At 33.7% G+C, this 12,480-nt stretch overlaps 1 protein-coding gene across 2 annotated transcripts; it reads left to right on the top strand.

Annotated features, from left to right (window-relative positions):
• The first annotated feature begins 1,506 nt into the window (after nucleotides 1-1,506).
• LOC132276748 (auxin-responsive protein IAA9-like) lies at nucleotides 1,507-9,792 on the top strand. Of its 2 annotated transcripts, none has more exons than XM_059778333.1 (7): nucleotides 1,507-1,663; nucleotides 2,861-3,303; nucleotides 3,388-3,614; nucleotides 3,708-3,934; nucleotides 4,071-4,212; nucleotides 7,362-7,423; nucleotides 9,389-9,792. In XM_059778333.1, the coding sequence occupies exons 2-7, from the start codon at nucleotides 2,896-2,898 to the stop codon at nucleotides 9,424-9,426; spliced, it is 1,104 nt and encodes a 367-aa protein (XP_059634316.1). In that variant the 5' UTR covers nucleotides 1,507-1,663; nucleotides 2,861-2,895; the 3' UTR covers nucleotides 9,427-9,792. The 2 variants fall into 2 exon arrangements, with proteins under 2 accessions (XP_059634316.1, XP_059634317.1); XM_059778334.1 differs by having other exon boundaries at nucleotides 1,509-1,663; nucleotides 3,044-3,303.
• The last annotated feature ends 2,688 nt before the right edge of the window (nucleotides 9,793-12,480 follow it).

Raw genomic sequence — 12,480 nt, 5'->3', positions numbered from 1 at the left:
TACCAAACTGAGCCTTATCAAAAGAGGACTCTCTTCAAAAAAAGAAAAAAAGAAGTGCATGGGTGGAGTTGTTAAAGGACAAAACCTATTTACTCAACGGCGAATGGCTGATGTACTCTAATCATAAATGTAAAAATATTTTATAATTAAAAAATCAAGAAAATGATAAATAAGAAAAACAAAGAGGGTGACTTAATTTATTCAAAAAAAAAAAGTTATTATTCTTATTTATCATTTTATAATTATAAATTATTTATAAATTTGTAATTGCACCACATTCACCGGAATAACTTTCTTACTCGTTAGTTAGTAGACTCCTTTGTTAACATGGCTAAACAAAGGCTTAATCCATAAATGGGTAGGGGTAAAAGTGTCTTTTGAGGTTGTAGAATGTACTGCTGCTATCAAAGTACAGAATATGGAGGATGGTATTGCTCGAAAAGCTTAGGACATCTTAAGGGCTTATCTTAACTTAGTTAAGAAAGCAACAATGAAGGGCCGTGATTTGGACACGTCGTGCATTTTGACTGATTGGATGGTGGCACTAGTTAGACAAATTGCCAACCCCAACCTCATCGTCCTCACAGGACAATCCTGTCCTCACACTCCTAAATTGATCGCATGTATGCCATAATAGATGCAACTTTCCAACTTCATCACGTGTGTGTTATAACGAAGTTAGTATTTTTATTTACGGAGTATTTATTAAAAATAATAATTTTAATTTTTATATAATTAGCAAAAAAAAGTCACACACACCTTTGTTATTTGTACGTTGTTGGTTTACTTCTATGTCACAGACATAGAATGGTGCGAAAATTTTGTATTTATTTTTGTAAGAGTTTTATTTTGAAAATCAAAAGATTGAAATTTAAATAGACAATCATTCTGTTGTTAAATGTCAATGTTCGTTCTATTTTTACAATATATCATTTATAAATTAGAAAATAAGAATGGGGTCAATTAAATTTGAATATTCTTGTAAAATGTGCATGGGTATATGTGACTTTAATTATTAATGTGTTTTGTTAATTGAAATTAATTTATATTTTTTATAAATTATAAATTTTAATGTGAGAAGGGCAATTTAATAATTACGAATTGTAAAATTATTTTGGTCAGCTAAATGATACAATTATTACCCGTGATTGTTGCATTATACGATCATATTAGCTTTAGACGGAAAACTAACAATAAGGAAGTGATATAATAGTCTTTTTAAAATATCAAAAGATAATATGATAGATTTTTTTATTGACGAAATTAATTGATAATTTTTAAAAACAAAAAAAGAAATTTATAATTTTAGCCCTTTCTCTTATTTTAAGTCTTAATAATCCTCCCACAGTCACACTCTTTGAACTAGTCACGATGTCCACTTGAACACTTTAAACATCTTTTTTAATCGGAATAAAGTTTGGTTGAGAAAATAAAAGTGTTTTTTGTTTTTATTTTTCTGAAGAAAAGAAAGAGACTTTTTATTTGAAGTGTTATTTTATTGGCATTGAGCTTCACATCGGACAGCAAATGTACTTTTGTAACTTTCTGCCAAAATGGAGGGTTCTTGGCTATCTCTCTCCTCTCGCTCTCTTTCTGCAAAACTTCCTCTGAAAAACTAAACACTCACTCCATCATCTTCAACGGCTGATCTAATTTCATTCAGGTAAGCCTCTAACTCCGAGCTATGCATTCAAATTTTCAATTCCATTTGATGTTACAACCGAGTTTTTGTTTTTTTTTTTTTTCTCTGAGATTTTCTCTTCTGTAAATGACAAAATGTTAGCGTTCTTTGTTACTCTGTGTTTGGAAATTTTTTAATTTTTTATTAAGCTTTGCACATTTTTTATTTTTATTTATGGGTAAGTGAGTTTTGAACTTGTTCATTTTACTATTGTTTGATTTGATAGATCTATTATGTGAGCAATGGCCTTTGAATTTAAGCCATTTTGCAAAATTTAGGTCATGTGACTCATGTTTCATTTTCTGTTTGCGTTTATTATCCTTTGTCTTCAAGATATAATGTTACTGATTGCACTTCAAGTTTCAGTCATTTTTCCTTCTTTTTTTCATTCTTTTAGGCTTAAATTGCTTAAATTGATATTGTGTGCATATACAAATATATGCACAGTTGATTTGGTTGGGAATACTTTTTTTTTTTTTTTTTTTCATTTTTTATTTTATTTATTGGAACCGCTTTTATATATAAGTGGTTAAGATTTATCATAGTCTGAGGTGTATGTTAGGATTTGGTCCCCAAGAGTTCTAAATAAGTACATTTGTACAATTCTCATATTATTGTGATATAGATCCCTAATCAATTTTTGTTACTTTCTTGTTAGCTTATTTCATGGAACAAATTTGGTGTGTGTGTGTGTGTGTGGGTGGGTGTCCTTCACCAATTTGCAGTTTTCCAGTGCTTAAATGGTTAAAATCACTATTTGTTTGTTCTTTGACCTCGTTTTTTATTATTTTTGTTAATCAAGCAATTTCATCAAGGGGGCACCCAAAAAAAAAAAAAAAATCCAAATACAAGAGCTTCATGGTGTTCTGCTTTGTTTTCTACTGATTTTCATACCCAGGCGATATGAAGGGCTTGTATATACCACCGTTACTCATTTTGTATTAGCAGCTTTTAGGTGGAGGGTATGGTTTGTGACCAATTAGATGTTTTGATCAGAACTAGATGGTCCCACAATTCATCTTTTCCTTATATTTTACAGGACAAATATTTTGACAAGTCCTGCCATATGTTGTTCAATGCTTTGACTTTTTTTCCCTCCTCCTTCTTCTTTAGTTGCCTTTTGTTGGAATGTTCACTTAGAAGTTAGAATTTTAATCCAAATGGCCTGAAATAAAGCAGGTTTAAAAGGAATTGGAGTTTGGCTAAAGATTTTGATGTCTCCACCACTGCTTGGTGTTGGGGAGGAGGGACATAGCAATGTGACTTTACTGGCTTCTTCGGCTTCCACAAGCAGTATGTGCCAGAACGGTTCACTATTAAAGGAGCATAACTACATGGGGTTATCTAATTGTTCTTTTGCAGACAATTATATGATATCCACCGCATCGAAAGACAATAAGAGCTGTCTAAATTTGAAGGCTACAGAGCTGAGGCTTGGACTTCCTGGATCCCAGTCTCCCGAAAGAGACCCAGAGATATGCCGGCTAAGCTCTGCAAAACTTGATGAGAAGCCTCTCTTCCCTTTGAATCCTTCAAAGGATAATAACAACTCGTTGCCACAGAAGATGGTCATTTCAGGCAATAAAAGAGGGTTCTCTGATGCTATGGATGTATTCTCGGAGGTGAAAGACACTGTTTTTACTAAAGAAAATTAAATGTTTTCTACTAATGGATTTAACTTAGAAACAACCCAATCTGTGGTACAGGGAAAATTTCTTGCTAGTTCGGAGGCCAACATGATACCATCACCCAGGTCTTCTCCAAACATTGGATTGAACCCTGGTACTGTGAAAGATATCCCTGGGACTCAGCCAGCCAAAATGAAAGAGGCAGAGCCCCGGAATGTTGTTAAGGACAGGTCGCATTCTACCGTTGACAACTGCTCAAACCGTGTTGATGCCACGAATAACAATATCAGTGCTCCTGCTACAAAGTAAGTGTACGTAGAAAACATGTAAAAGGGGGGTTCCATGTAGAAGATCAGGCTTAACCTTGAGAATAGTCTCTGATATTCCATCTGATGCAGGGCACAGGTTGTGGGTTGGCCACCTATAAGATCCTTTAGGAAGAATACATTGGCTACTACTTTGAAGAATAATGATGAAGTCGATGGAAAAGCCGGGCCTGGTGCTATGTTTGTTAAGGTCAGCATGGATGGCGCGCCTTATCTAAGGAAAGTGGACTTGAGAACATACTCCGCATACCAGGAGCTCTCTGCTGCCCTTGAGAAGATGTTCAGCTGTTTTACCATAGGTGAGCATTTTGAAATTTCAAATGGTACAATGATCTTAGTAGATAGTGTAATATCTGTGTAGTGTAAATTGAGTTTATCTTTTGTATTTTAAAATATTGGATGGGTCCAGTTACTGAGACTTTGGTTTGATGTTAGGCCAGTATGGTTCTCATGGAGTTCCAGGCAGGGAGATGCTAAGCGAGAGCAAACTGAAGGATTTGCTGCATGGATCAGAATATGTCCTTACTTACGAGGATAAAGATGGTGACTGGATGCTTGTGGGTGATGTCCCTTGGGAGTAAGCTCTGATTTACTTATTTTTTATTTTTTTATTTATATATATATATATTTAAAATCCTTGCTTCTCTTTTAATTGCATTACGTTACTTATATCATTAATCTGTTTATTATAATAGAAATATGAGAGTTCTGCTATTCTATTAATGTGGTACTGCTTCTTTTGCCTGGCACCAAAAATTAATAGTAAAAATCACATCATGAGGTTTTTCTGGCTGAAGTGAATGCGTCTATGGTTCTGATGTTTAGAAACCTCAAGGGGACGTCAGTGTAATTAAATACTTATATATATAATGTGGTGTTTAGGTAACACCATGGCAGTCCCATATATTAGTCCTACTAAAATCATGGTCCCAATGGCGGTTACGGCACCGTAATAATAATTTTGATGAGTGAGGTTTATAAATTTTCAACTTTATTGTCCTTTTTTCTTTCTTTCATTTTTCTTTATTTTCCTTTTATACAATCTCAACTTCTAGGCCGACCAAAAAATATGTCTAATTCGAATGATTTCTGGGTAGATTACGCTCGATCCTCTAGAACGATCATAGAGGGGTCGAAATCAAATACCTCAAGTCTCTATTACAGTAAGTACTAGATACTAATTATTATAAAGTATGTAAAATAAACTGTAAAGTATATGAACTACTACATTACTGGCACTAATTTTTTTGATGTTTAGATTACTAATTAGAAAAAAAAAAAAATACTAATTAGCAAATCACTACATATATAGGCATTTATTCAGTTAGAAACTGTTAGTTACTAGTAATTAATTAGTATTTTAGTAATTAATAATTTTGTTATCAGATTATCAATGTTTAATTATAATTTAGTTTACAGGATTGACTTAGAATATGTGAATTTGATTACTGATTTAGAATATGTTATGCATTTCTTTGAATATGCTATATCGAATAAATTTTATATATTTTCATATGCAAGTGCACTTGTGGTTATAAAAATAGTGGAGGTAAATATTAGTAACCTTTTATAATTGACAACAAGTTAATTTTGAATTTATAACTCATTATCCATGTTGAGGGATTTAAATATTAAAGTTACACCCTCTCTAGTAGCTCAAGGTTTTAGACTAGATGGTTGTTAACAGTCCATATTAAATCATCATTGTGAATTATAGAAAGTTCATTAAAAAAAATTTAACACACATATAGGTTGGACTTTCATATTAAAGCATGTGTATTGAACATCTCAAGGGAGTTGGAATGGGAAAACTTCGTGCTCCAGTTGGCAGGGTCATCACCTAATGACCGTAACGCATGTTGGTAACACCATGACAGTTATCTTTACTGCAGCCATTACCATTACTAACATTGCTCTGGGTTATTCCCGGAACAGGAGACGTCGTAAATCAACGAAGACATCTTTATGATGATGTACTTGTTTTATAGAATAAATTTCGGTTTTATCATTTAGATGTCAACTGTCAGCATAAACTACCATCAAAGTTCTATTGTTGAAAGCATATTTACTGATGACTCTTACAACCATGCGCAAAAATGTCGTTGATGTTGGTTTAGATGTAGATTATATAGAATTTCCTGTAAGAATATTCACAAGACATATGTATATACTTTCAAATTTTAAGTGCATGTGTTTATTTACTATTGGTATTGTCAGTGAGAATTCAACAGTTTGGTATATGAGTTCAAAAAGTTGTATTTGATTTTTGATAAGGCGATGCTCCATTTAAATTTCTGAAGGGAGAAAGGCTGCCGGAATATTTCATGGGAATACTGTTTAGTTGCATACTTTTAAATATCCAGTTTTACAATCAGCAATCTTCCTCCGTGTTCGCAGTCCAGTAGCAAAAACTCTATGTTACATGGACTTGGGTACGTGTGTTGGGTACAGGTATGTATCCTTGCGTGGGACGTCTCAAATCTCTAAATAGAAGGACACATGGACACTACTAAATATTCATTTTATTTAATTATTTTATTTTATTTTCTAGAGTGAAGTAATGTTTTTATCTAATATAATGTTTCAATATAGGCATTTAACTCATTTTAAAGTAATAATATGATATAATTGAACGATTGGATATGCTTTTAAAGTACATGTCCAGCAAAAAGTGTCAGACACATACCCCACACCCATGTCCAAGCAATAAGTGTCCGACACGGGTACTTCACTACTTTTGAAGGGTCCATGTAACATAGGCAAGAAGTAGTACCATCCCTCAAAACATTGACATTTTTGGTTAGTTTTTCTGATTTGGATCGTCCAATTTATGTCCATTTGGCATTGTTGCTTTTGGAATTGCACTTGTAAATCAGTACAATCTACTGAAATAGAAATGAATGTCACATTTTGACACACACTGGGTGATTGGGTGTTAGAGTGGAAAATCTAGACATGAAGACACGTCTATGCATGTGACTGGCTTTGAATTTACTGATACTGTAAATTTACACTTATCCATGTTTAAGTTTGCAAATGTGTGTGTATATGTAGCGCATTATAAACACAAAATAAAGCAATGATAGAAATTATATTAATATAATAAATTATTCATTTGTGAAAAGGCGTAATACTGGTGTGCTTTAGTTTCAAGCAAATAACCATGGACTTCTGTCACAGTGTCCAACATGGGTGTTGTATAATTGTGTTGACAACTGTCCCCAATTGCTGTTCATTGCCTCGTTAGTATAAAAAATTGCCCTGAATGTTGTGGGGAAACCAAAAATTATTGTTGTTCTTGAAGTATAATTCCATGAGTACTTTGTTTGTAGCTGTTATGCACTTTTTCGATATGGTTGTAAAGGATTCCTATTTTGCTTTTGTGATGCCATTTTATAGAAATAGACTCAACATACTAGTTTCATTGCCCCATTTATGTTTAAATTCTTCAATGTCATTGCTCAAGTACTCCATGACCTCAATTGTTGGAGCGTCTTCACTTGTCACGAATAACATGCTATATTCTTTGCAAATGGGGCTTGACGATGAGGTTTAGTAAATTGCTGCAGGTCATAGTTTATCTCTGATGAGCTTCTATTTGCATCAAAATTCATAGAAATCATACTAATTCAGCACATCATTGATTGTCGGGCAAAGGTTATTTATTTATTTATTTTGGGCACGGTATGTATCCAAAACCTAAACAATTGTTTGGATCTCTGGCAGGATGTTTACTGATACATGCAGAAGGCTGAGGATCATGAAGAGTTCTGATGCAATTGGCCTAGGTGCGTTTAGTTGTCATTTAATATCTCTGACCCATGTGAACCTTGTTATGACTTCTTAGAAAAGAAAATAATATCTTGTTTTTATTGCACTCATGGCTTATATTGTGACAAAGCACAGCGTAGCAAAAAACAATGAGGAAATCTGCAATGAAAGCAAAAGCTTTTCACTATTGCCTAATATTGTGACAAAAACCAGCATAGCACAAAACAATCCAGAAATGTGCAATGAAAACAGAAACAAAAATCACACACCATACTGAACACATATTTAATGTGGTTTAGCTTATAACCTACGTCCATTAGTGAAGACGACAAAGAGATTACACTATGCGAAGAAGAAAGGAGATGTACAAATTTTCTTAGACCCTAATCTTCAACACACTTTTTCTTTCTCTCACTCTCTTTTTGGGATTTTCACAATTCAGCCTGCATGATACAAACCCTAGCACCCCTTTTACATACCGACTTACAATAGAGACTCGAAACTGGGTTGAAAACAGCCCAAGAAAAAAAGAGAGAGAAGTTTTTCCTTGATGAATCAGTTTGAAACTGGGTCACAACATGACCACCCAGGTCTTGAATTCGGGCCACAACTCAACAACTTACTTGCATGAGATGTGCATTTTTAGTGTGTCCTGCCTTTAAGCTATCTTTCCTAAATATATATTATAGATCAATTATATTTAACATTTCATATTCTTGGTTTGTCAAAACTTACAAGTGTATAAAATAAAATAGATGTTTGGCAATTCTTAACATAAGATGTAATTGATGGAACACAACTACGTTTTGCAACAGATTGCAGGATGCTTGTAAGTTCCCTTGAAACACACATGAAGAAGTCATGAGGAAATTGGGAAATTATAGGAAAAATCGCATATGTAGCTTTCAACATCCACATTTTGAATACTGCAGTGTGCAAATACAACACATATCACTTTCATTTTCACACCTAAGTTTCAATCTACTCTAAAATTGCCTGTTTTGCTAGCCCAATTCAAGTGGCTCTTGTATTACTACTTCACTCCATTTACCTTCTAAATAACTGAGAACTTGTTTGGACCAACCTTGGCCTATCCCTTCTTTCTCTTTCAAAATGGCCCTCACTCCATGGAAAACATTGTGTATATCATTGGGAACATGTGGCAGTAAGTAGAGGCAACATAAAGATACAATGTCATTTAAGTGAACGGAAGCAGCACAATAGATGCGATATAGGAAGCACATTGCATTTTCCAACTTTCTAGCAATAAGTAACTGACTTCTGTATTTGTTCGTTTTTGAAAATGTTGTGGCTTTCTATGCTCTTAACTCTGATGTGAAAGATATGGTTTTCTCTTAGGTTTTTTTGCAGAACACTCCTGGATTTTCGCCTCTGAAATCAATTTTTTTTTGTTGGTTAAAAAAAATCTCACCAATGCATAATTAATTTAAAGTTGAAAATAAAAAGCAAGATATACTTGAAAGAAAATTTTAAATTAGTTCTACTTGTCAAAAACCATTTTGAAATCATTTAGTCAAGTATACCTTTTATTTCATATCTTTTGACTAGAAGTGACCTTTAAATTTTAAACTTCATTTAGCCAAATCATTAATTTCATCAACATAGGTTATTTTATAGAGTAGTTAGTTACAAATTGGAGATTTTGATTTATTGAGATTTGCAAAATTGCTTGTATTTCTTAATGCAGAGATTTATTGATTAAACAAATCTAGTGAGATATTTCATTAGTCTTAAACCTTGAAAGGCAAGCATGCTTTGTCGTAGTGTTGAGAACCATGATCTAGTTCATGTGTAGGCTCTTATGGTGAATTGCGATTGCGTAATAGCATACACCAAATGCTTATGTAATAGTTGTCCGAGTTTTGTTCTCTCTTCTTTTTAAATTTTTTTTTATCTGCTATTTTTTGTTTGAGTTGAATTATAAGAATGCACTTCTCGGAAACTTGTGGTTTTGTATGCAGCTCCGAGGGCTGTGGAGAAATGCCGGAACAGGAACTAGCTAGTGTTTGCGTATGATTGTTGCTATCCATCCAGCAGTATAGGAGGGAAGGGATTGGAGAAAGGGCCAAAAAGCACATGACCATGATTTCAGTTGGAGGTGAGTCATAATACGTTGGCAATGGACAGCAGATCATGAGTAGATGCTTTTTGTTCTTTCAGTGTCCGGTAATTCATGTTCTCTGAGCTTTGTTTCTTGTCTAATATAAAATCCTTAAGACCCTTTATCTGGGAGTACATCTGCAACTTAAGCAATCTGTGTGTGTCAAGTTCCTGTTCCCATGCAGGATCATTATCATGTAAAGTGTATTGTTTGTTGAACATGTCCGGAATTGTTTGATAAAGCCTGATTTACATATTTACTGCCTTCGAGTGTGTCCACTCACTAGTGTGCAAAGCGAGTAATACACTTTTTCAGTGAATATTTAATCAACATTGTTCTCCATGGAATAGTTTTGACCGTTCTCATTTCTTTCAGCCCTATTCTATTCATTCTCTACACAAAATCGAAGTTGCAGGCTTGTTAATTATACCATCTGTGTGCGTACATGATCAAATCAAGGTAACTTGTTCTGAGTCCTTGCTCTTTTCGTCTTACGTCCTATGAAAATGGAAAGAAGGAAGACTAAAACAGTTCAGAGTTCCTTGTGAATAATTTGGCATTGCTCTTAATTTCCAAATTTGATAGCCCATGTGGTTGTGGAGAAGTAAAGAAAAGTGGGAATATTAGAAAAAGGGAAAAGTTAAAGTGTTAATGAGCATTATTCAGTGGTCTAGTCGGTAGAGTGTCTAGCCGAGCGGGTGTACCTGTATTCGAGTCCCCCTCCCCTTAGTTTGCTTGTTGGATATGTTGGTTTTAAAAAAACTCTTGCGGCATGTGATGATTGTTTGATTGGGTGCATTATTGTTATGATTCAGAATCGGCTGCATTATTGGTGTGCCTCTTCTGAATCATTTATGTGGAAGTGGGAGCTGGTTCCGACCATTAAACCCTACCAACTTCATGGACAAAAATGGTAAAAAAAATCACTGACAGGGGAGGTAAGTAGGATTATGAAACGTAGAAGGCCTTATGTGAGATATTGACAAATCTCGGGAAGAAAATTGGAATTTACCATTTTATTTTTTTATGTTATAGATTATCTTGATGATGAATTTCAGAGTGTCAGGGAGAATCAGATTAGTTATTGTGATCAACTATCGTGAGAAAGAGAGAGAGAGGAGGCAGAGAGAAAATTAAATGAGAATTTGGTTTGGATCCAATTGGGTTTAACTCATGTCGCAAATCTTTTAGTATATATGTATATTTTGCATTGTATGTATATTTTTAAGTTTATTTTTTTCACCGGTGAATGGACAAGTATTATGCATAAAAATAAAAAGTTTGCTAGGATCCAACAACCCATAGGAATGAAGTGGTCTCTCCGAATTGGGTGAGATTCATGGTGTTTGATGGTTCCAATTGGCTTGTTGATTGTTGAGGGTGAAGAAGGATCAATTCTTCAAAGCTTGCTCGAACTACAATGGAGGAAGAGGAAGAGAGAATGTCACATGTAGGAAGAGAGTGAGAGAGAGAGAGAGTCTTGAACTGAATCAAATGGAATTGAAGATTACCGTTGTAGTCGACCTAGGGGTATCTTGAACTGAATCGAATGAAATTGAAAATTACTGTTGTAGTCGATCTAGTGGTATCTCTTTTTTCTGCCAAAAAAAAAAAAAAAACCAACAACAACACCGGTGTTTGATGGTTTATGCTGGGTAGTTGTTGATTGCCGAGGGCAAAGAAGGGTCATTCTCCAAGCTTACACCTACTGCAATCTAAGGGTCTATTTGGCAACCACAATTGTTTTGATCCGAAATAGAAGAATTGTTTCTATTTTAGAATGTGTTTAACATTATTTTGAAACTTATATAGTAACGTAAATTTGTTACAAGATCTTTAGAAATAAAAACATGAAAACATGTTTGGTAAAAAGTGTTGTAAGTTTGAAAATTTGAATTGCTAGCTAAAAATGTTAATTTTTTTTAAAATTTTTTTTTTTTTTTAACAGTGTTTTGTTATAGGTAAAAGCAAATAAAAATATCATTTTGATGTTTTCGATTTTAGTCTTAATTTTAAAAGTAATAACGACAAATATTATCTAACCAAAAAAAAAAAAAAAGCATTAGCGACTTTAGGAATCTAATTACGCCAAAAAAATTATGATGCAAATCTACAAAATGTTGTTTATTTTTTAATTTTCTGGGACAAGCCAATCAGATTGCAAACCTGGGAACCAATTAGTTTGGTACACATTATCGGATATGCTGTGGGTCCCATCTTCGGTCAATTCCTCACAAATTGACACTTTCAGTATTAGACAAAATCATGGATGTGTATAATATATATATATATATATAACGCAAACCTGTGAACCATTTTGTTTGATTCTGAGCAAGAAGATGCGTCCATCTAACCAAATCTTAAATGGGTCCCTCACCCTATTATTATTATTATTTATATTGTCAGATGATGAATTTATTTTTATTTAAATAAAAAAAAAATGGAAGATATTTTACATTTCTTTCTCTCAAATTAGTGCCAAGTTACAAACTTATTAAGCCCTACTAATAAAAATTAAAAAGCTATGGAAGTCTCACACTAGAAAATCGAATCAAACAAGTCCTTGAAAACTTGCAGCAAAACATGTTTGGTTCGTTTGGCAGCATGCATATACTATGTACAGATATGAAAGTTACTGATGTTTGGTATGGAATTAAGGTCATTCGTCTGAAAATGCCTCTCATTTTGTCCAAGATAAATAATAATAATAATAATAATAATAATAATAATGGCTTTGTGTCATGGTCGAATTGACATTTTCTCTGCATGCATTGTATCCAGAGGGATCAAACCCCATGACCTGCCACTAAATCTGCGCCCATTCTTTCAATTTCTAACTCGGAAACACAATTTCTCATGCTGACAGGTATTGATTTCGAGCAGAGTTTGGAATAACTACGTCTCACGTTTAATTATAATTTCTTCTTATCAAAGAGGAGGTTGAATATTCCA

This window comes from Cornus florida, unplaced genomic scaffold, assembly GCF_030987335.1.
Source record: "Cornus florida cultivar Cherokee Brave unplaced genomic scaffold, ASM3098733v1 CherokeeBrave_3.0.0_Hap2_Chr10, whole genome shotgun sequence".
Taxonomy (NCBI): Eukaryota; Viridiplantae; Streptophyta; class Magnoliopsida; order Cornales; family Cornaceae; genus Cornus; species Cornus florida.
Note: the sequence above shows the minus strand (reverse complement) of the source record. Positions and strands in the feature narration are given on the sequence as shown.